This window comes from Gopherus evgoodei, chromosome 8 (genome assembly GCF_007399415.2).
Source record: "Gopherus evgoodei ecotype Sinaloan lineage chromosome 8, rGopEvg1_v1.p, whole genome shotgun sequence".
Lineage (NCBI taxonomy): Eukaryota > Metazoa > Chordata > Testudines > Testudinidae > Gopherus > Gopherus evgoodei.
This window is the reverse complement of record NC_044329.1, coordinates 57,857,657-57,882,713: the sequence shown is the minus strand read 5'-3', so window position 1 is coordinate 57,882,713 and position 25,057 is coordinate 57,857,657. Positions and strand designations below refer to the sequence as shown.

The window sequence follows — 25,057 nt, the reverse complement described above, 5'->3', positions numbered from 1 at the left end:
CAATCAGGGCCGCAGAGGGAAATGGGTGGGGCAGACAAATAAGGCAAAGGAAAGGGGCCAGTCCAGGGTGCTGGGGGGGGGGTGCGCCCACGGGCACTTGTGTAAAAAGTCAATGGTTGGCTGCTGCTGCTGCAGGCCCAAATGGTGGAAGTGGGCGTGGTGAGCCAGGCAAGCAGCTCAGTCCCAGAGGCAGGAGGTCGAAGCAGAAGGAAAAAACAGCCAGCAGGGGTGGTGGAGGGGGCAACAATGGTGGTGGGGGCGAAAGGGAACACAGATGGACTGGGGGCAGGCTCCACGCCACGCCCCCAGTGTCCCAACAGACACAGTCCAAACCCACACCACAAGAGCAAAGTTCGAAAAATACTCAGTCCAGGAATGCCCCCTCCACAGTGGTCTTCACGCAGTCTCCCAGCAACAGGCGGTCCTCTTCTCCTCGGGGCACCAACAGCTCCCCAGCAACAGCCACAGTAGCCCCAGCAGCTCCAGGTGGTGGTGGTCTGGTGTCCAGGCAGGAGGGACCCCACTCAGATGGTATCCCCCAGCATCAAGAGCACCCCCCTCCTCTCTGGGAAGCAGGCCAGCAACCCCCCCGCTCAAGGGCTGTAGGTGGAGTAACAGCAGCAACCGAGGGGGGTGGGGGATCTACCACCCAGCCATCAAGAAGATACCAGAGAAAGGGGGTGGGTGGTGGTGTCTAGCCCAACCAGGGGAGCAGCTGGAGCAGTAACAGCAGCAGCAGCGAGGGCCCAGTGCCCAGCAGGAACAGCAGCAGCAGCAGCAGCCGCCGCCCTCTTCCTCTCTCTACAGCAGAGCAGTAGAAGGGAGAGCTACTGGCCACAGGAGAAGCAGGTTTTTGTTCCCTGAGTGACCAGAGCAGGGGCTGCACTAGAGTAATCAGGAACGTGCTAGAACCAATTAAGGCAGACAGGCTGATTAGAACACCTGCAGCCAATCAATGCAGACTAATCAGGTCACCTGGGTTTAAAAAGGAGCTCACTCCAGTCAGGTGGGGGGAGCCAGAGGAGAGGAAGTGCGTGTGAGGAGCTTGGAGCAAGAGGCACAAGGAGCTGAGAGTGAGAAGGTGTGCTACTGGAGGACTAAGGAGTACAAGCCATCAGACACCAGGAGGAAGGTCCTGTGGTGAGGATAAAGAAGGTGTTTGGAGGAGGCCAGGGGGAAGAAGCCCAGGGAGTTGTAGCTATCATGCCGCTGTTACAAGAGGCACCATAGACAGCTGCAATCCACAGGGCCCTGGGCTGGAACCTAGAGTAGAGGGCGGGCCCGGGTTCCCCCCAAACCTCCCAACTCCTGATCAGACACAGGAGGAGTTGATCCAGACTGGAGAAGATGACTGAGGTGAGCAAATCTGCCAATAAGCACAGGACCCACCAAGGTAGAGGAGGAGCTTTGTCACAACACGTATGTCAATAATGGCCACTTTGGCTCTATGGATGTTTTTTCTACACCTAACAAAATTAAACAATTGCTGTAGTTATAGAATAGATTAGGCAGCACCACAAAAAAAGCCTATAATTATGGTACTACAAGCATAGAGTAGAGCAACACCATGAGATGCTCTCGGTGCTGACCTTCAGTATAAAATCGAAGATTGAGAGAATCTTGGATTCTAGCAATATCCAAGCCTCAATGTATGACTATGGGAAAATGAATTTACAGCCATCTGCCTCAGTACATTTAATTGAGCAAGTACAAAAAACCAACACAGATTACTGGGTGAGGTTGTTTGGCTTATGTTATGCAGGAGTCAGACCAGATGTTTTAAATGGTCCCTTCTAGCCTTAACCCCCCCTACCCCCAAAAAATCCTATGAATAAAATCTAAACAATGGTTATATATTTGCAAATACTGTATATAGTTTAACACCCAGAACCCTCACTTTTCTTTACAAAAATTCTGTACTTTTAAAAACCTCAGTGTCTGTAAATGAACAGTTAAGGGACCCAGTCTATTTCTTCACTACCATTAATCCTTCTTTAGTCACTATCACCTTACATATAAGAACATAAGAATGGCTGTACTGGGTCAGACCAAAAGGTCCATTTAGCCCAGTATCCTGTCTACTGACAGTGGCCAATGCCAGGTGCCCCAGAGGGAGTGAACCCAACAGATAATGACCAAGTGCCATCCATCTCCACCCTCTGACAAACAGAGTCTAGGGACACCCTTCCTGACTAACATCCATTAATGGATTTAACCTCCATGAATTGATCTAATTCTCTTCAGTGCTGTTATAATCCTAGCCTTCACAACCTCCTCAGGCAAGGAGTTCCACAAGTTGACTGTGCACTGTGTGAAGAACTTCCTTTTATTTGTTTTAAACCTGCTGCCCATTAATTTCATTTGGTGGCCCCTAGTTCTTGTATTATGGGAACAAGTAAATAACTTTTCCTTATTTACTTTCTCTACATCACTCATGATTTTATATACCTCTGTCATATCCTCCTTAGTCTCCTCTTTTCCAAGCTGAAAAGTCCTAGCCTCTTTAATCTCTCCTCATATGGGACCCATTCCAACCCCCTAATCATTTTAGTTGCCCTTCTCTGAACCATTTCTAATGCCAGGATATCTTCTTTGAGATGAGGAGACATCTGTATGCAGTATTCAAGATGTGGGCATACCATGGGTTTACACAAGGGCAATAAGATAGAAAATAAGATGGAGTGTATCTCTTTTTAAATTATTCCTAACATTTTGTTTGCTTTTTGACCACTGCTGCACACTGTATGGACGTCTTCAGAGAACTATCCACAATGACTCTAAGATCTTTTTCCTGGCTCGTTGTAGCTAAATTAGCCCCCATCATATTGTATGTATAGTTGGGGTTATTTCTTCCAATGTGCATCACTTTACATTTATCCACATTAAATTTCATTTGCCATTTTGTTGACCAATCACTTAGTTTTGTGAGATCTTTTTGAAGTTCTTCACAGTCTGCTTTGTCTTAACTATCTTGAGCAGTTTAGTATTATCTGCAAACTTTGCCACCTCACTTTTTACTCCTTTCTCCAGATCATTTATGAATAAGTTGAATAGGATTGGTCCTAGGACTGACCCTGGGGGGAACAACACTTGTTACCCGTCTCCATTCTGAGAATTTATTATTTATTCCTATCCTTTGTTCCCTGTTTTTTAACCAGTTCTCAATCCATGAAAGGACCTTCCCTCTTATCCCATGACAACTTACATTAAGTAAGAGCTTTTGGTGAGGGACCTTGTCAAATGCTTTCTGGAAATCTAAGTACACTATGTCCACTGAATTCCCCATGTCCACATGTTTGTTGACCCCTTCAAAGAACCCTAAAAGATTACTAAGACACGATTTCCCTTTACAGAAACCATATTGACTTTTGCCCAACAATTTATGTTCTTCTAGGTGTCTGACAATTTTATTCTTTACTATTGTTTCAACTAATTTGCCTGATACTGACGTTAGACTTTCTGGTCTGTAATTGCTGGGATCACCTCTAGAGCCCCTTTTAAATATTGGCACTATATTAGCTATCTTCAGTCACTGGGTACAGAAGCTGATTTAAAGGACAGGTTACAAACCATAGTTAATAGTTCTGCAACTTTAAATCTGAGTGCTTTCAGAACTTTTCGGGGAATGCCATCTGGTCCTGGTGACTTGTTACTGTTAAGTTTATCAATGAATTCCAAAATCTCCTCTAGTGAGACCTCAATCTGTGACAATTCCTCAGATCTGTCACCTACAAAAGCCGGCTCAGGTTTGGGAATCTCCCTAACATCCTCAGCCATGAAGACTGAAGCAAAGAATTTATTTAGTTTCTCTACAATGACTTTATCATCTTTAAGCGCTCCTTTTGGATCCTGATTGTCCAGGGGTCCCACTGGTTTTTTAGCAGGCTTCCCGCTTCTGATGTACTTAAAAAACATTTTGTTATCACCTTTGAGTTTTTTGGCTAGCCTTTCTTCAAACTCCTCTTTGGCTTTTCTTATTACGTTTACACTTAATTAGGCAGTGTTTATGATGTTCCTTTCTATTTACCTTACTAGGGTTTGACTTCCACTTTTTAAAAGATGCTCACTGCTTCTTTTACATGGTTGTTAAGCCACGGTGGCTCTTTTTTAGTTCTTTTACTGTGTTTTTTAATTTGGAGTATACATTTAAGTTGGGCCTCTATTATGGTGTCTTTGAAAAGTGTCCATGCAGCTTGCAGGGATTTCACTTTAGTCACTGTACCTTTTAATTTATTTTTAACTAATCCCCTCATTTTTGCATAGTTCCCCTTTCTGAAATTCAGTACCACAGCATTGGGCTGTTGAGGTGTTCTTCACATCACAGGGATATTAAATGTTATTATATTATGGTCACTATTTCCAAGCGGTCCTGTTATAGTTACCTCTTAGACAAGCTCCTGAGCTCCACTCAGGACTAAATCGAGAGTTGGCTCTCCCCTTGTGGGTTCCTGTACCAGTTGCTCCAACAGCAGTCATTTAAAGTATCAAGAAATTTTGTCTCTGCATTTCGTCCTGAGGTGACATCTTCCTAGTCAATATCGAGAACTGAAATCCCCCACTATTGATTTCTTAATTTTGATAGCCTCTCTAATTTCCCTTAGCATTTCATCGTCACTATCATCGTCCTGGTCAGGTGGTTGATAACAGATCCCTAATGTTATATTCTTATTAGAGCATGAAATTACTATCCATAGAGATTCTATGAAACATGTGGATTCACTGAAGATTTTTACGTCATTTGATTCTACATTTTCTTTCACATATATTGCCACTCCCCCCCTCCACAACCTGTTCTGTCCTTCCAATACATTTTGTACCCTAGAATGATTGTGTCCCATTGATTATTCTCAGTCCACCAGGTTTCTATGATGCCTATTATATCAATAGCCTCCTTTATCACGAGGCACTCTAGTTCACCCATCTTATTATTTAGACTTCAAGCATTTATATATAAGCACTTTAAAAAATTGTCACTGTTTATTTGTCTGCCTTTCTCTGATGTGTCTGATTCTTTTTTATGTGAATGTTTCTCGTCTGATCTGGCCCCCAGATTATCCTCTTCCATGCTCTCCTCCTGACTAAAACCTAAAGAATCTCTATCAATAGACTCTCCTCTAAGAGAAGTCTCTGTCCGATCCACGTGCTCCTCTGCAGCAGTCGGCTTTCCCCACCTCTTAGTTTAAAAACTGCTCTGCAACCTTTTTAATCTTAAGCGCCAGCAGCTTGGTTCCACTTTGGTTTAGGTGGAGCCCATCTCTCCTGTATAGGCTCCCCCATCCCAAAAGTTTCTCCAGCTCCTAACGAATCTAAACCCCTCCTCTCTACACCATCGTCTCATCCACGCATTGAGACTCTGAAGCTCTGCCTGCCTACCTGGCCCTGCATGTGGAACTGGAAGCATTTCTGAGAATGCCACCATAGAGGTCCTGGATTTCAGTCTCTTCCCTAGCTGCCTAAATTTGGCCTCTAGGATGTCTCTCCTACCCTTCCCTATGTCACTGGTACCTGCATGTACCACAACAACCGGCTCCTCCCCAGTACTACACATAAATCTATCTAGATGCCTTGAGAGATCCGCAACCTTCGCACCAGGCAGGCAAGTCACCATACGGTTCTCCTGGTCATCACAAACCCAGCTACACAACTGACTGAAAGTTAAAAGAGAAAAGAAAAAATTGTATCAAGAAAGAAAGACTCACTACTGTCTTTCATCAACTACTGGCTCCTGGAAGACACTGGGTCTAAGTTTCAGCCAGTCCATCGAGACCTTTACAGCAGGAAGCGGGTATGTACCCCAAGACTCCTCCTGGAAGTCATTCTGCAGTGGACACTTGCACAGGACTCCAAGAAAGGAAACTGAAAGGACAACAAAGAGGAATCCATAACAACTTTTAAAACAGAGCAACAATCTAATTAAGAAGTGTTACACCATAAATCACTATTTTGAAAGGCTATTTAGAACAAACCACGCTAGTGATTTGAGGTTAAAGATTCCACTGGCAGATCATATCTTATTTTCAATGTACTATTTCTTACCACAAAGTTCATTCATTAGCTTTTTGAATTGTTTTTCCTAAAAAGGCTCTGTTTACAACTGAAGAGAGGTGGTAGATTCAGTAGGACAGATAGGTAAGTATCTCCTTACAAGTGAATCAATGGAAAAAAAACAGAAAACTGAAGGCGGGGGGGAAGACAATCCATTTTAAATGTATACTATAAGGAAGCAAAGAACAAAACAAAAAATTATTTGGAGTCTCAGTACTTACTGAAGAGGGCAAGTAGCTGTGTCCAGCAAAGCTGCTCATCCTGGCTGTAACTATGCTGTTCAGTTTCATTGCTAAAATCACGCAGATGATGCAGCTGAAACAGGTTGATGACAGTAATATGAACTAACTGCTGAGAGTTGAAGGCTTTTTGGAATAACAACCTCTGTAACAAAGAAATATATACAAGTGTGTGTAAGGGAACCCAGAAAGAATGCATTTGAAAGGGTTAGTTAACTGACTGACATTTCAGACTTGTGGTTACTATTGCACTGCATTAGCAATGGTTCAGCCATTGGGGAGAAGGCACTTATCCTAAATGTTTTTTCAAGTGCTATTAGATAATCCCTAACAGCGAATTACCCCTCCAACGCAAACATACATTTAAGATGGCACAGGAAGGGGCTCAGTTAAGTCTGACAGGACTCTGCTAGACCTCTGTATCTGTACACGTAAGATGGAATATACTGTGGGGGACTGGCCCACTCCATGTAGTTTAAATGTAACATGCAAAAGAGTGATTACATTAAAATGTGTGACTATGCAAACTGCCCATAAACATATCAGCTAATCTTTTTCCCTTTCAAAAAATGAAACAGAAGCAAATGTAGTGTCATGATTAAGATTTTTACAGATAAATCAGGAAATTCAACCATGATGTATGGTTATGCATGAGGAGTGTTTCCATATTTAATCCCATGGGACAGAACGATTAATAGTGATGAAAATCGCACGTTTATAAAAATTATCTTTGCTTCACTAAATCCAGTAACAGACACCTGCCATTCTTGGCAGATGAAGACTAACTTTAAACCTTTCTGATGCACTGTGATAAGGACTGATATACAATCTAGCACCACAACCAATTTAGACAAAAATCACATAATGAGCTAAAGTTAGTAGCGTAAGTGAAAAAATGACTTTCTGAGCCTCATGCCGAGTTTGTTTTTTGCCTAAGAGCATACAGCTCTCTAGATTTGACAACTGAAGTCAGAAACATAATGAGACTGCTGGTCTTGTTGACCAGTCCTAACCCTAGAATTCTGGATGTAAAGAGAGCTTCAAGTTTAGCAGCATGACCAACCACACACTACCATACAGCTGAAATTATTTCTGAAACTATAGCCCATTGTAATTTATCGGTTTCTGACATCCAGAAGGCTGAGCTGTTTAAATGCCCATTTTGCTTCAGTCTTTGCTAAAAAGGTTAATCGTGACCAGATACTCAATGCAGTTAATATTAACAAGGAGAAAGGAATGCAAGCGACCACACGGACGAACAAATTAAGTTAGATATATTCAGCAGGGCCTGATGAAATTCATCCTAAGATACTGAAGGAACTAACTGAAGCAATTACCTTTGAGAGCTCATGAAGGATAGTAAGGTTCCAGAGTACTGAAGGCCAAACATTGTTCCCCTTAAAGACAGCTTGACTGGTCTATAGTTCCCCAGGCCCTCTTTTAGTACCTAAGTGGCCCAGTAGATAGGGGAAGCAGTAGATACGATATATCTTAATTTTAGTAAGGCTTTTGACAGTCCACCATGACATTCTCATAAGCAAACTAGCTAAAGTAGTCTACATACAATTACTATACAGTAGTTGCACAACTGGTTGAAAGACCATAACCAAAGAATAGTTGTCCAAAGTTCACTGTCAAAGGGAGAATGTATTTAGTGGGTCCAGAGTGGTCAGTCCTGGGTCCGGTACTATTCAATATTTTTATTAATGACTTGGATAAAGGAATGGAAGGTATTTTTATAAAATTTGTGGGTGACACAAGCTGAGAGGGTTGCAAGAAGGACAGCCACAGAAACACCAGATTAGAATTCAAAACTACCTTGACAAACTGGGGAATTAGTATGAAATCAACAAGATGAAATTCAATGAAAACAACAAGTGCAAAGTACTTTACTTAGGAAGAAAAAAAATCAAATGCACAACTACAAACTGGGGAATAACTGGCTAGTAACCTGAAGAGGATCTCGAGGTTACATTGGATCACAAATTGAATGAGAGTCAACACACTAATACAGTTGTGAAAAAAGCTAATATAATTCGGGGTGTATTACCAGGAATGTCATATCTATGACACAGGAGGTAATTGTTCCCACTCTATTTGGCACAGGTGGGCCCCTAAGCTGGAGAACTGGCCAATTATAGGCGCCATACTTTAGGAAAGATGAGGACAAACTGGAGAGAGTCCAAAAGAGAGGAAACGAAAATGACAAAAGGTTTAGAAAACCTGACTATGGGAAATGTTAAAAAACTGGACTTTTTAGTCTTCAGGAAATAGACTGAGGGAAACCTGATAAATCTTCAAACATATTAGGGATAGTTATAAAAGGACAGTCATCAACTGTTCTCCAAGTGCAGCAAAGTAGAACAAGTAGTAATCGACTTCATCTGCAGCAAAGGAGATTTAGCTTAGATATAGGAAAAAACTATAAGGACGGTCAAGCTCTAGAATAGGCTTCTAAGGGCGGTTGTGGACTCATGGAGGTTTTTAAGAACAGGCTGGACAAACACTTGCCAGGTATGATCTAGGTTTACTTGGTGCTGCCTCGCATGTAGGGTGCCGGAATTGGTGTCTAAAGGTCCTTCCCAGCCACCAGATATCTACAATTTCATGCTTCACTTCAAACCCAGCGAGATTAAATGATTTCTTATATCATGGGGAGAAGAAAGCTAAAATTATTCAGCTCAGTGCAGCAAATGCCATGTTACAGAACGTGTTGCTTATATATACAGCACAATGTAGTACACAAAGTCAGGGAGTAATTAGTTCTTGCACACCTTGGATGTGTTCAGTACCGCAGAGCCTTCCACATGCCTGAGCGCTGTACATAATTACTAATAAGCATTCTGGAAAGTATCATTTACAAAATCGCTAAAATTAGGAAAAGAACCAGTGATGAACAGTTGGAGGGGCGGTGGGAAGGTTTGTGTGGTTTTAAATTTTACCTAGCTAGGTCACATTATCTGGAGTAAAAATGAAAAAGCTCATATGTTTAAATTAGAGAATGTAGCAGTTTTAAACTTGTGAGCTATGTGCTTAATTACTGATTACTCTTACTTTGCAGAGGAGACATCTCAGTTTTGAATGGTTCCACTCCATGCACAGAACTGAAGGCTTACAAAACACTGCTTTCAAGTGTAAACTTTGCCAGCAGGAGAGGCAGGCAGCTTGAGCAGGGTTAAAACATTCTTAACTACTACTAAAAAGTAAACGTAGAAAATCAAAGAAGGAAGCTCTTGGTTTAGAGTTTACTAAAGAATTTAAAAGACTCTTCCTCTCAGATGAAACAGTAGTAGTTGGGGAGAAACGGCTTTTCACAAATCTCTTGCGATCATCCAGTTCCAAAAGCAGAGAATCAAATGTGGCACTCCAAGCTCAGAATGCAGCAAATGTTTAAAACATTTAATTAATTTTAATTAACCTTTTGTCTCCGCAACATACCACCACATTTGGGTAAGCAATGTTAACTGGAGAAAAAATCATGCTGTCTGTGTAGGTGAGTAGAGCTGACCATTATCAGCCTCGCCACCAAATCTTTGCAGCCAGCTGACCATTACCACCTCATGCGTAGGGCCTACCAAATTCACGGCCATGAAAAACGCGTTACGGACCATGAAATCTGGTCTCCCCTAGTGAAATCTGGTCTTTTGTGCTTTTAACCTGTACTATAAGATTTCAAGGGGGAGACTAGCATGTCTCAAATTGGGGGTCCTGACCCAACAGGGAGTTGCAGGGAGGTCACAGGGTTATTTTAGAGAGGTTGCAGTATTGCCAGCCTTACTTCTGCACTGTTGCCTTCACAGCTGTATGGCCAGAGTGGCAGCTTCTGACTGAGGGCCCAGCTCTGCAGGCAAGCAGTGCAGAAGTAAAGGGTGGCAGCACCATACCATGCCATCTTTACTTTTGCATTGGCGGTGGCTCTGCCTTCAGAGCTAGGATCTCTGCCAGCAGCCGCCCAGCGCCAAAAGCAGGCGCCACCCTCAGCAGCGCAGAAGTAAGAGTAGCAGTACCGCAACCCCTCCTACAATAACTTTGCAACCTCCCGGAAACTCCCTTTTGGGTCAGGATCTCTATAGCTACACCACCATGAAATTTCAGATTTTAAATAGGTGAAATCATGAAATTTACTATTTAAAAATCCTATGACCATGAAATTAACCAAAATAGACCAGAATGGAATTTGGCAGGGCCCTACTCATGCATATCATGTTCTATTTCAGTATGCAAAACACTTACCCTCTAATCAGAAATACTGTGTCAGTTTTCTTAAAGGAACATCTTTTCCCAGTATATTACATCAGTGAAAGACTAGATTCCTGTATAGATGTTAGATTTCCAAAGTGAAAAATTAGGAATTTTTTGTGGCACTAACCTTGAACTGTTCCTCCAGCCTCTCTCGAAGAGGGCTCAGCTTCTCCAAGCCCTTACTCAGATACACATGGCCATGGAACTTAATAAACGCCTTGATGAAGTCAGTCACACCCCATGAGTCTTCACCTCATCCCGACTGCAGTTTGAGAGAAATAGTTGGCTTCAGTCTTTGTCAATAGACATAGCTGCATAGACTAAGGGTCTTCCAGGAAGAAACAATGCTAATAGCTGCACCCTCTTCTCAGAAAAAGGACAGGGGTGAGAGAGAGAAGAGGTAGTTTCCACTATTGGCTGCCCCAACCCAAGAGATGTGGTGGTACTTGATATAGTGCACTTGCCCTCAGTAGTGCTCCCACCCAAGGAGTATCTCAGATACAGGTAACTCCCTCTCAATACATATATAAGGTGGATGTGGCTGGAATGGAGGTCAGTGATCTCCTACTCTTGTGTGCACATTTGGTGCTATGAATGCTTATCCATGGTGGGTATACACACAGACACACCAAATAAGGGAGGGAATATTTGCCAGGACAGAGTCAAAGGCAGTGTTAGTTATGAATAACTACTCACTCCCTAGAACTGATCAGCCTCACCTTTCCAGTGCTTTAGAAAGTGCTTTTTGTAGATTAGTGGAGGCAGCTGGGAAAGGGAACTTCACAGCAATGCTTCTGCAGTAGTAGAAAATTGTGGTCAGGTGGTCTCCTTTGGAGGAAGCTAAAATAGCCAACTGATTGTAAGGCTGACCTAGGGGAGAAGAGGATGACAATTTCTCATGGAGTGAACTGATCTTTTCTTCAACTGTAACAAAGCTTTTCCCTCTATTCGCTCTAGGAAAGAATCTTTATTTCAATCTAAATCTTGGCTATAAGGACAGCAAGCTTCCATTTAAATTCTACAGATCAGATTCAGATTAATTTGCAGAACCAGTTACCCACCCCATCTCAACACTGCTACAATTCACAAGCTACAGAACTCATGGTTCAAATGTTCACAAATCCATTAAATGTAAAAACAGATGTAAATTACTTAATAAAAAACTTTGTCTAAGCAGAAAGGTACAGTCAAGGCCAGGCAAAGTTTTGCCTCTAACATACCAATCAGAATCTATTAGAAGTTACTGGTGTAATACAATTTAAAATACATAGGACAAAAAAGACAGCTCCAAAGATTTAAAAGTCAGTTTTAGATAACTACTGCAGTAACTGAGTCCTGGTGGGTGTGGCTCATAAAAGTAGTTTGCATTTTTGCTACAGAGCAACCTGCAGCACATGAGAATTTGTATTCTATTAATTGTAGTTGAATTAGTTCTATTCACTACTATATCACTGCACCTGCATAAAGATAGAGATTAGGAGGAAAATAAGAGAGTCAGAAGGCTGAACTACAGAACCACCTCAAACTTGTATGAGTAACTTGGAGACCCACAGTGAATTACTGAATTTTATTTATTAGTAAGTGAACAATTAAAGAAAGCAAAAAATGCTTGTTCATTTGACAAGTGCAATTTAGGTTTAATACTTCATACAAAATGCATAAATGTAGTGTAGCATATTCTGTAACATAGCTCAGCGTTAGTACTACAAGACCTCACTAAAATACTTTGCTATTAAACCTTTGAGAAATGAAAACAGATTGTATGTGAACTATGGTGCATGCAGATTAGTGAATTATCAAGGTTCTTATGTAACTTGTTGCTGGTATTTTCTTTTTTTACTAGTCAAGATCTTAAACTATTTTTCCATTTTCTATGGAGAAAAAAGCAAATGCCTTAAATACTGATTTGGGATAGTAAACTCAGCAGAATAGAGACATCTCAGACTCACCATTCGAGGGAACAAGCTGAGCTGCATGTCTATAGTAGGACTCTGCCTGGCTGGTCTGATTCCTGTAGCGAGCTAAAAAAGGAAAGAAAGACAAGTTTAGACAGCAATTTGTCTTGCTGCTCAGAGGGATAAACTCTCCTCAACATTTCAAAGTATGTGGTCCCGCAGATTACAAGTACATACAATTTACTTGAGGAGACCCATAAATGTCTTGCAAATACTTTAAAACAAAGAGTAGAATTACTTACCAAATACCCAAAATAGTACAAGGAACATCAATGCACTTTTAGTTGTCCTCCCTTTCCCAATCCTCTTTCAGGTCCAAAAGTCACAGGTCACCAGCTCTTATTTAATACCGTCAAATACATTGTGCCAGACACATTACACAAAAAGTTGTGAATGCTTCTCATATCTCTCGACACTAGGAGTATTCAATACCTAGACCTAATGCTAGGTTATTGTAAAGTAGTTGTAGGTTGCCTTTTAAAATAACCCTTTGAACAAAACGTTTAATCTAATGTGAATCATATAATCAAAATATGCAAAACACCACAATAAAATTGTAAATGGAACAAACCTGTTGAACTTAAGTATACCTGGATGTAAAATAAAATAGCCAGGCTTATGGAAATAGACTTCTTACCATATAAGAAAAACTGTAACACAGGCTCTCTCTGACATGAATGCCTGTTAAATGTGCTATCTCGTTGCAACACAAATTCTTGTAATAGCTCTTGCAATTTAACAGGTTTCTACTTTTCACTATCTGACTCTGCAACAAACAGAGCTCCTCTAGATGAAAACACAAGTCTAGGTAAGTCTTTAAAAAGCTGCTCTTCATAATATCACTGCCTTCTTGCATCACAGTCTTTAAAGGTCTCTAACACCCCAGCATTACATTCAGACCTTTCAACCTGTTCAAACTGTTCAGTCTACAGGCAGCAGTTCAAGGCAGAATACTTGGCCTAGCAGCAGCACAGGTTGCATAGATTCCTTTCCAAGTTTATGCGATACAGAGCATCTCATCTGTCCTTGCTCCAAACACTCACCAATGTCTCCAAGGTGAACAAGGCAGTGCTGGCAGATGTACGAGCAGGAGCTAGACTGCGGCTTCACAATGGCGCTGGTGTGCATCTGTTTATTGCTGATAATTCCCAGCTGGGAGGACTTCACACGGCAGGGCAAGTCTACATTAAACACTGTGCACAGTTCCTGTAATAACTAGAAGAAAAGCCCTAGTTTAATAATAAAAATCAGACAGTAATCAACACAGCAATGTAACAGTATACAGCAGTGCAAATACTACTACTACTACTACTACTACTACTACTACAACAACAACAAGAGTTGCATACCCCATCATGGAGAGCACCTCCATAAAGAGGGCACGTTCCCCGTACCTCACTGCCCAGAGGTAGACAAGTAGGGGGCAGAGAGCAGATGCAGATCTGTTATGGTCATTTTTAAAATCTCTTCTGAGAACAGCAATTACTAGTAAGGTTTTCCCTTCAAATTCCTGACTCCAATGACTAGTTTGGGTAAAGAATTCACAGGAGAACAAAATTTTTGAATTATTATATTTTCTTAAATGGGCATCCATCGTATTCTCTAGTTATACAGTACGGTCCAGTGGATGCACACAATGCTTCAAAGCTGCCATACAGGTATATTAGGACCTGAGCAAAAACATGCTTTGAAGCAGTGGTTCTCAAACTTGAGATGCCACTTGTTCAGGGAAAGCTCCTGGCAGGCCGGGCCAGCTTGTTTACCTGCTGTGTCCGCAGGTTTGGCTGATCGCGGCTCCCACTGGCTGCGGTTCACTGCACCAGGCCAATGGGGGCTGCAGGAAGCGGCGTGGGCCAAGGGACTGGCCCACCCTTCCTGCAGCCCCCATTGGGCTGGAAAGGCGAACCGCAGCCAGTGGGAGCCGCGATCAGCCAAACCTGCGGACACAGCAGGTAAACAAACTGGCCTGGCCCGCCAGAGGCTCTCTCTGAACAAGCGGTGGCCCAAGTTTGAGAACCACTGCTTTAGAGGACTAGTTAAATGGGCTTTAAGACAAGATGCTGCCAATTCTTTGTAGCATGTCAGTACACTGTTATCTGTTGTCCACAGAGTTCAAGAAATAGGCTTGAAGAAAAATTTCTTATTTTTTTTGCTTTCAACGTAGAAGCTGAGAGTACACAAAATTTATAGTTTGTGTAGGATCCCATTCCCTTAAAATACTCAATGAAATTCGTGGAGAAGGAAAACCAAGATCACTAAGCAACAACTTGGATGGGAGGAGAGCACTACCTTTTCTTTATGGGAAAGAAGATCTTGTGTCCAACTGCTAGAGGCATAGGGTACATATAATTAAAACCTGAACAATTGAGAGGGGAAGGGATTTTTAACATTCAGCTCTGCTCAGTCAGGTTAACTACAACAGTTTTAACATCCCTATTCCTTCAGATAAAAGCTGAGAGACTGTCCACTCCAGTTCTCTAGTTGCTCATGGCATCCTCTGGCATTTTGTCTGACGTGATATAACGCCAAGCCAAAAACTACTGGTGAGAGACTCAAGTTCCAAAGTAGAGACAGTTGTTACTGGATCAAATAGCACTCCCTCAGATCAGTGTTCAGTGTGAGAAATGACTGAGCTTTGCTTTTTTTAATGCTTTTGTAGTTTTGCCTATAGGCTTCTGGCAGAAGCTCTTGAACCAAGATCATTTTGTTTTACCATAGTGGAAATACCTATGTATGGTCTTATTATTAAGAATTGGACAGAGATGTAAGGAATACTTTGCAGTCCTGTAAATTCACTTTTCCAAAAAAATTTTAAAAGGAGAATAAAGTGTCTTTTAGCTTCATATTAGCTGCAGACAACTGAATCAAAAGAGAGAGGCAGGTGAGACAATCAACTCTTATTTTTGTATTTTGCACAATCTTCCAGAGTCTGAGTAATCACTTGGAAAGTACCTGTCTTGGGCTATAACATCTTGGCAAGGTTCAAGAGTCTTCCAAAAGAAGCACCTTTTTCATAATAGGCAAATTACTGAATTATAAGCCTTCTCTGAGACAGAAGACTCAAACTCATAACTTAAAATGTGATTTAGGAATAAAGAACAATATAGAACTAGTCTTGTGATGAATAAAGAACAATAATTCAGAAATAGACATTGCATTGCTGGGACAGGTTAGAGCATTTCTTCCACTTTTCCTTTTAACAATAATTCAGACAAAGCCTTTGAAGGCACACAAACTCAAAATCCTCCTCTGATGTGCCTCTGTATATCAGAATTGCCACTAAGTAACAAAGGATTGTGTTCTCCAGCTGGAGATATGAAGGGTCACACATAGATCATGGCCAGTCTATCAAGGATGGATAAGCAGAATGTTTCCATTCTCAGCTAAATCTACATACGAAGCACAAAAGGGAACTGTAGCTGGTACAGCTGATGGAGACAGGGAGTTCATATCCCAAAAGTTCTTGGATGTCATGGTCTCCAACTTAGCAACTTTCTTGACTCAATAAAGGCACAGGTGTGTCCACACCTAACCATCTTCAAAGTTATAGTGCATAGATGGGGAAGCTATGAACAGCCTTGAAGGTTAAGAGGTGAAATGCGGTACCAAAGTCTGCTTCAATTATGTTTTATGTGCTCCTTGAAGAGTTAAGTCCCTCAAAGCAGCTTCTCAAGAATTCTTCAATTGCTCTTCTGATATTCAGGATTTCATCCTTCTCAGCTGGGAACAAAGTGGATGAAAAAACCCTAGTGGTACTTTTTCAAGCTCTGCTCATAAAACTCACCCCCTGCCTACTTGAACCTTTAGTAGAGTTCTTGCTTCATGCATACTATAGCTACATTTTAAAATATACTTTTTGCTCAGACAGTAAGAGAAGTCTTATTATATGGACAAAATCAAGATAAAGAATCCCTTAGAAGCAGAACATCTCCAATTGATGAAGAGGAAAGAAACCTCTGAGGTGATCTTCCAATATACAGTGTGATAGGTATTCGTTCTTGAAGATGCCATCTGTACAGCAGTTTCACTCATGAGCATAAGTAGCTTGAGTGAGGTCTCCAAATGAAAAGCAGATCAATTAGCACTGGAATGAGCAGAGCAAGAAAGACAGCCTATGCCACAAAGTTCATGTTACTTTTATGTTGTTAACATACTTCAGGGAGGAAAGATACTTCCAAAACACAAAGGTGTAAAAACAAGTAAGGCCTCAATGAGAATCCTCAGACTGTCAGAAGTTGGCCAATTAATTTAAGCGATATCCCAAAGAGAGACCTCCAGGAGACAGGAGGGTCTGCTCTGCCTCACCCATCGTAACTCACATGTTCTACAGTACTGTCTGAACAAGGACTCCTCTTCCTAGAATCTGAATTAAAGTAATATGCTTCATGTGGTTGGGCAGGGAAAAACCACATTACCTTTGCTCATATTCAGAATTTAAGCAGACCTCATGCAGCAAATGGATATTCTGTGTCGTGGTTCCTATAGGCATCAGACAACGATGTCTTATGATCTTTTTACTGGTAGTGGAATGGTAATATGAGAGCCCACAGAATAACCAAGGGTCATACAATGAACTTTTACATAAAAGTTAGAGCACCTTGACTTTGCAGATGATATCAGCTTGCTATCTCATGCCCTCAGAGACATGCAACCCACCACAAATGATCTCCAGACTTATGCACAATTAATAGGGTTGACAAACACCAAGAAAAACTAAAATTATGAGAATCAACACATAAGAAACATCAACAACACTTTCTAGGACTGACATATCACATATCTTGGCAGCACTGCAAGTACAACAAGTGGAACAAAGACATTAAACCAGAATAGCAAAAGCCAGCCATGTGTTTGTAACTCTAAAGCCAATCTGGAGAAACAGAATTTTATCCTCCGAACAAAACTTTGAATATTTAACATCACTGTAAAGTCGGTCTTACTATATGGTGCTAAAACTTGGAGTCTTAAGACTACTATCTAAATTATAAAACTTTCATGAAAAATTGCCTGAGACAAATCCTCAGTCTCAGATGGCCAAAATAAAAGGTGAAGAGCTCTGGAGAATAATGAAACAGAAGCCAATAGAACAAAATATTATGGAACAAAAATAGAGATGACTAGGCCATACATGGAAAGACCCAAAATATTATGACAGGCAGGCATTGGACAGGAACCCTCAGGGCAAGAGTTGGCAACCTAGACCAAGGATAACACAGAAACACACAACAGAAGCAGAACTGAAAGCTATCAAAATGACATGGAAAGAAGCAAAGACTGCTGCAGGAGACTGGAAAAAATGGAAGGCTCTGGTGAAGGCCCTACATTCTGCATGGAATGGAAAGGCATAAAAACGAAAATATCTAGGGTTGGGATTATTAGGAGTGTAAGGAAGTTAAGGAAGTTAAGTGCCTTAATATTAATCATAACCCTTTTACTGTTAATCTCCACCACAATATCATTTTAATTTAATCTTTTAAAATGGAATGACCTTCTATGGAACATCATCAGCTTTATAATAGTTTTTTAAACAGCCCAATGAGTGGAGCCCTACCAAATTCACAGCCATGAAAAACGCATCATGGACCATGAAATCTGGTCTTCTGTATGTTTTTACCCTATACTACACAGATTTCACGGAGGAGACCAGCATTTATCAAACTGGGGGTCCTGACTCAAAAGGGAGTTTCAGGCAGGGGTTGCAAGGTAATTTTTAAGTGGGGAGGGTTACGGCATTGCCATCCTTTACTTCAGCGCTGCCTTCAGAGCTGGGTGGCTGGAGAATGGTGCCTGTTGGCTGGACCCCACCAGCAGCAGTGAAGAAGTTAGAGTAGCAATGCCATACTGTGCCACTTTTACTTCTGTGCTGCTGCCTTCAGAGCTAGGCAGCCGGAGAGTGGCGGTTGCTGACTGAGAGTCCAACTCTGCTGGCAGCAGTACAGAAGTAAAAGTGGCAATACCATACCATGCCATCCTTACTGCTGTCCTGTTGCTTGTAGCTGCTCTGCATTCAGAGCTGGGCTCCTGGCCAGGAGCCACCGCTCTCCAGTAGCCCAGTTCTGAAGACCACCAGAAGCAGCACAGAAGTAAGAGGAGCAATACCACAACCCCCCTACAATAATCTTGTGATGATCCCCCCACACACACACACACAAACTCCTTTTTGTGTCCAAACTCCTACAGTTACAACAGCTTGAAATTTCATATTTAAATAGCTAAAATCATGAAATTTACTATTTTAAAATTCCTATGACTGTGAAATTGATTAAAATGGCCCACGAATTTGGTACGGTCCTACCCATGAGGATTCAGCTGATCACCACAGAAACATCTCCCCAACTCGTGTTCCTTCAAAAGTCAAAAGATTGCTGAGGGATAATTATGGGACCAACAACAGTAGTAGCTGTGTTTATTAAGATTACATGCAAAAAAACTTTGTTAAAGGAAGATTAAGGTTACAAACTCAAGCACCTTGTGTAGTGAAGGAGACTCATCTGTAGGACCCCTCCCTTATTTGTTACAGGACCTAGAAGGCATGTAGTGGATTGCAGGAAAGGAAAGGATGGTCTTAGGGATAAGGCAGCTGAAAGTTGCTCTGGAGAACTGGATTCAATCCCTTCTTCTGCCAGAGTTCCTCCATGATGCTAGTCAGGTCACTTGAACCATGCTTTTCAAAAGGTGGTCAACTAATTGTGTGTTTCTCATTTTATGGATGCTTGATTTGAGACTCCTGGTCTGATTTGAAGAAGTACTGAGCACTCACAGCTGCAACTGAAATCAATGGGAGCTGTGCTTTCAATATATGATGTCCTCTATGATGCTAAAAACTCTAAAAATCAGGTTCTAGGTGTCTTAAATTGGACAGCCAGTTAGTGAACACTTTTGACTTTACTCTGTTTCTTTGTTGAAAGTAAATTCACTGTGAAGCTACTATACTGATGTGCACCATAGAAAAATCTATGAGGAAATTAATGATTCTGTCTACAGAGCAGGATTTGAACAGTGAGCAGTAAAGAAGGTCTGGGGCCACACACTGAACAACAAGACATTCAATGTTTTGCTATCTGCTCATTAAGTATTATTTCCTTTGTTTTTTAAAAAAATCCATTGTATGGCATCACATTGAGAAACACATGGGTCATTACCAGGATCAGAGCCTTTAGCTCCACTGAATAGACCTCTGTCATTAGAATGGAGAGAGTAATTAGTAACAGTAGCTGATTAACCTCTATTTGGACCAGTACTAGAAGGGGAGGGCATTTGCCAGTGAGTTCATAGATATCTGCTGGCAGTAGGGGAATGGTGAGACTCAGGGACTTTGGATTCCATTGCAAGCTCTGGAGGGAGTGTATTCTAATGGGCACAGACTCTTCTGCCCCGTCCCACAAAGCTTCACACCTTCTGCCCTGTCCCCTAAAACCTACCCCTGTCCTAGTCCTGTGTCTACCCCACCATTGGCCACATCACTGTCCCATTCTCCTAACCTAGTCAGTCCCAGTCTCCATTCTTCAGGCTTCTAATCCCAGTCTCTTTGTCCAGTAAATGATTGCCTTCCCCAACTCATCTCTTCCCTTTCCCAGTCTCCTTGCCCAATCATTCCCAGTTCCTTCCCCTGACTTGCTGGTTTCTTCCCCTGCCTTCTAATTGCCTGTTCACGTTCCCTGTCCTCACTAGCTCCACTCACATTCCCATCCCTGCTAGGTCCCAGTCCCATTCTTCTTCCCTAGACTTCTCACCCAGTCTCAGCATCCTCCCCTCACCTGGCTCTTTTTGCCCAACCAGTTCCACTTCTTCCTCATGACCTCGTTCCTTCTCAGATCTGTCCTCCTCTCCTCCTTCACCCCATCCCACTGATTCCCAGTCCTAGTCTCCATGCCCCTGTCAGCCTCCAGTCCCAGTTTCTGCTCCCAGGCACCTTGTCCCATTCTACTCCCTCAGCCGTCCCTACAACAACCTTGGTCCATCTTGTCACTTCTGTAATTGAATCAGATGACTTCCTCCTTCATGCTGTATGGGTGCCAGCAGAGGGGGTTATGAGTGTAGCTGAGAAACAGGTTCCCTGCTCTTATTCCAGTGCCCAGTTCTATCCTGACCCAGAGCAGCTGGGAGCAGTCATTACAGTGAACGTCCTTTTGAGCCCCCATAACCTACACTGAAGCATGCTCAGTTTACTCTGTGGGGATGGTGCATGCACAATCTAGTCAATAATACGCACTGTCAGAGCTCAAGCATGCCTCGTGTACATAAAATCTTTGGAGATTTAGCTGTTAAACACTAGCAAATACAAACTGCAATTTATCAAAGGTTCATAATTAGGGCTCAGTGTCGGTCATGGAGGTCGTTGAAGTCACGGATTTTTATGACTTTCCGCGACCTCCGTGACTTCTGCAGTGGCCGGTGGCCAATCCTAGGGCCATCCAAGCAGCTGACTCTGAGGCCAGCCACACCAGCTTCTGCTCGGGCGGTCCCTGGGGCGGCTGGTCGGATGACCCTTAGCAACGGTTCCCAGGCAGCCAGTTGGAGCAGCCGTGGTTGGCGGGCCCTGGCAGTGGATGCCACTGGCCCCCGGGCACCTCTCCCTCAGCGCCTCCCCAAGATTTAGTATGGGATATTTTTAGTAAAAGTCATGGAAGGTCGTGGCTGTGAATTTTTGTTATTGCCTGTGGCGTGTCCATGACTTTTACTAAAATACCCATGACTGAATCCTAGCCTTACTCGTAACTTGGCTAACTATGGGCAGGTTTTCAGGGGGTTGGCAAAAGGCACATCCCCTGACACAAAGGCCACCCTCTACCAAATTTCAAGTCCCTGCTTGAAAGGATGAGGACACTAATGCTTTCCAAAGAAAAGGTTCTCCGATTATTTTTTTTTTTACATTGAAAACCAGTGTATTTTTCCTTAATCTCGATCAGAAACAGCTAAATGGTATGGCTAAAATTAAAATAATAAATAAATAATAAATAATAATAAAAATGTGGAGGGCACCAAGGCAGTCACCCAGCATTGAAAATTTCAGCCCAAACAGTTAAAGTTTGGCAATGTTAAAATAAATAAATAAAGCAATGGAATACAGAGTCTTATAATGAGAAGCATAAGGAAACCTTAGTAGAAGCTGGTCTACGAGCCTCGCTTATAATAATATTTTACCATTTTTAGACTCAGACTGCATGAATCAGGAATGAATACCTAATGCTCTTCCTTCTCCATGTACAACATTAAACAATTGGTCAAGTGCATTATGGGAGCTTGTCTGCCTCTAGCATAAGCAACTGCTGGAGAGAGCATACTAGATTTGGCAAAACAGTGCAAACTAAAGCAGTGGATCTGCATACACTCACTATCAGGGCAAAAGTGTAAAAAAAAACTCTTGCTCCAAGGTTTTGCATTTGTACAGAGACCAGTGTTTCAGAACTCACCTGTGTGTAGAAACCACTAGCTGCCTCTAAGAACAGAGAAAGGTTCGCCTGAACTTCACTCCGATTCGGGTTTGCCTCGGTTTTTTGCCTGCCCCTGAAGTGTCGTGATCTGATTCTTAAAAGCATGATTCCAGCTGAGAATAAAACACAATTCTGTTGGCTACAGCCGTGACTCACTGGGCAGACACTGAGCTCCCTGAGAATGGGAAAAAAAACTGTTTGTTACAATTATAAGGCACTTGGCGCTAACTCCATCAAAGCTCTCCACTTATTCTAGTGCCTTAACTGATCCCTTTTAAAATGGAACAGAATGTGCAATGGAAATCTAAAGTCAAACAGGGAAGAACTGCAAGTTCCCCCCCAAATCTCCAAAAACCAAATAGATTGTTTTGCAGCATTAACAATATTCATTTGCTGCCAAGCACTAAACAGTAGATCAAGCCCTATTAGTCAAAAAGCTTTGATTGACCATCAGTCTCACGGACAGGGTTAGAGAAATTGTTCAGGAACTGATGTCAGGCCGAAATGTCTGAACATCCAGCAGCTTTACATCATGTGCTTCAGACTCTCTGCCAGGGACTGAAATGAAATGCAGACTATTAACCAAGGCTGGTACAAAAAGATGCTCCTGTTCCTCAAATAAGATCCAGGGGTAGAAGCTGGGGGACATCCAGCAAGATCCTCACCTGGCTATGAGGAAGTCATACTGAATGTCCCACTAGAGCGCTACTCCTAGATGATCTCTCCCCAATCCCTGGCATAAAGTCTTTGTCCCTAAATGAGTATGAATGAACATTTGAAGCTCCTCCATCACCAGCTTCCCGAATGCTCAGAATGGCAGTGTTAGGGAAGAGTTCCTGCTCTTCTGATCTCTCTTTCCTTGATGGTAACAGAAAGGCAATGCCTCTCTTCCCTCCTCCCTTCAACCTCACACAACTAAGGGGGGGCTAAACACCACTAGTCCTCATCCCATAAGAGGATCTTCATCAGTGATGATTGCACCACCCTCTTCTCACGCTGATCAGAGATACTTCCAGCTTGTTTTACTAACATATAGTAATCTACTTCTGTGCTTCAGCTGTAAGGCAGGGTGGCACTTGCTCATTTGTAAGTTAGAGTTGACATTAGTGTGTAAACAAATGTGGCTGAGTCTTTTGTTTTTGAGTCTATTGTTCTGAGCTGTGTCTTACTCACATGGCTCTCAAGTGGAGCTAGATCCCGTACCTTGACCTCAGTAGGAGCTACACTATAATTGCTAAGGCTGAGTACCCAAAGCCTTTTCCATGAGAAGATTATGTGGCAGAGCAGCTCCCCCTGTTTTTCCCTATTTACTGATTTGACTAAAAAAAGCAGGTTCGTGGATTAGAATTCTCAAACAACTTTTTGGGAATGCTGCAGGGATTTTCACTAGGAATTACATATTGGGAAGTATCTATGTAACAAGTGACACACCTCTCTCCAACATTAATCAGTTCCATAAATCACGCATCTCACTCACAGTGTGTATGCTGCACATGCCTAAACAATGAACTATTATTTACAAGTCCTTTTTTGTGAGTACAAATCCATTAGAGATTTTCTGATGCACAGCAGGGTTTCCCCAAACTCCTTAAGGGCAGGAATTGTACATATCTTTTCACTCCCCATCCCATACATTCCTCCTAGTTCTTTAAATTCAGTGCAAGATTATTCAAATGCATTTATTCAAGCTTCCACTTACAGAAAAATTGAGCCCATTTTATAGGTTGTACCCACTCTTCCATACATCTTGGAAGGATCCTGCTTGAGTACACAAACACATATGAATATTGTGATTAGAATACTACAGGTCTTGTTCCACTTTCTTGTCTAAAGCATACTCCAGATCAGGTTACTAGCATTTTCTGGTATAAGTCCTGTAGAGGCCTGTCTGGATGTCCAGACTTCAGCTGGACCCAGCTTCGAATCTGAGCATCAAAAAAACAAAAACAACAGATTTACCATGCCCCAGTACATATGACTGTCATTTCAAATGATTTTTCCAATTCCTGCCCCAGGAAAGAAAACAACATGTTTCATCTGCCATACCCAATGATATGTCACACCTCCCTTCAATTACAGCTTCATCAAAAAACAAAAACTAGGAACATCAATGAATACCAGAAGAGATTTGCAGGCATTGCAACAAAGGGCTGAAATGACAAGCTGCTAGAAACCAGGAGGACTGCACATTAATTTCGTATGCAAACTATTTTTAACAAGCACATCTACATAATATTTATTACAGTTCTGAAAAAGATTAAGTTACCACTTATACAAATTCACCAGTAATAAAAACAAGCTATCTTGTAAAAGCCAGAAGATAGATGCTGCAAAGCTGCATTTTAGGACTTCACAGGCTTGCATTTGGGGGATCCGTAAGTTAGTGTTTGACTCAGCAGCTCCAACATCTTTGGTGCTAGAAACCAGAGACAGATCTTTCTATATTGAAAATATCTGCTATTAATTTTAATAAGTATCAGATCAGTCATACCCAAGACACATGAGCTAGGTCCAGTCCTGCTCTCTCCTCCCAGGTGGAAGATAGGACTCATTCTATGTCACCAGCTGGGAGAGAAAAGGACTTTTCTCTCCATAAGTGTTTTAAGGCACTGCATGTGAGTTTTAACTATTTAAGTTTCAGATTTTCATTTTCCATCTACAACAGAGAGTATAGCCACTCGTAAAGCATTCTCCATGTATCCACATGGGAAGAATAGACCTTTAACAGGACACAACCTGCACACGCCAGAGTTCTTGGAAATCCCAGCTACTCACTAGATCATGTTTATAGGTAACTGTTTGAACAGGTCTCAATCTGCAAAGTTAAAATGAAATTTTACCACGTGCTTCTTTTACGTTCATCATCTCACTCCTCTTAGAGGTCTGGTAAGCATTTTGTGTCACTACAGCACAAAGAAAAATAGGACTCAAACACACTTTTAGTAACTGCACTAATGGTGAAATAAAAGACAATTACCTGTCCTGTCAAGCCTTCAGGACTTCTGCCTGCCTGCAAGAGGAAGACAGGACAAAGATATTAGATATTAACAGACTGATGAAGATAATCAAGTTACACCAAAGTGGGGGACTTGTTGTTGCCGGGTTTTTGTTTTTTTTTTGTGGTTTTTTTGAAAAACACAAT

The 25,057-nt window shown here is 41.9% G+C and overlaps 1 protein-coding gene across 1 annotated transcript in view; it reads right to left on the bottom strand.

Moving 5' to 3' along the window:
* SMG7 (SMG7 nonsense mediated mRNA decay factor) overlaps positions 1 to 24,780 on the bottom strand; it is a 77,159-nt gene extending 52,379 nt beyond the window's left edge. The window contains 13 exon segments of the mRNA XM_030573912.1: positions 5,700 to 5,856; positions 6,267 to 6,429; positions 10,654 to 10,769; positions 10,772 to 10,788; positions 11,246 to 11,396; positions 12,476 to 12,547; positions 13,525 to 13,696; positions 21,895 to 21,969; positions 21,971 to 22,028; positions 23,721 to 23,761; positions 23,763 to 23,795; positions 23,797 to 23,840; positions 24,756 to 24,780. Of these exon segments, the coding sequence (XP_030429772.1) occupies positions 5,700 to 5,856; positions 6,267 to 6,429; positions 10,654 to 10,769; positions 10,772 to 10,788; positions 11,246 to 11,396; positions 12,476 to 12,547; positions 13,525 to 13,696; positions 21,895 to 21,969; positions 21,971 to 22,028; positions 23,721 to 23,761; positions 23,763 to 23,795; positions 23,797 to 23,840; positions 24,756 to 24,780 (1,124 nt within the window).
* Positions 24,781 to 25,057: the final 277 nt, after the last annotated feature.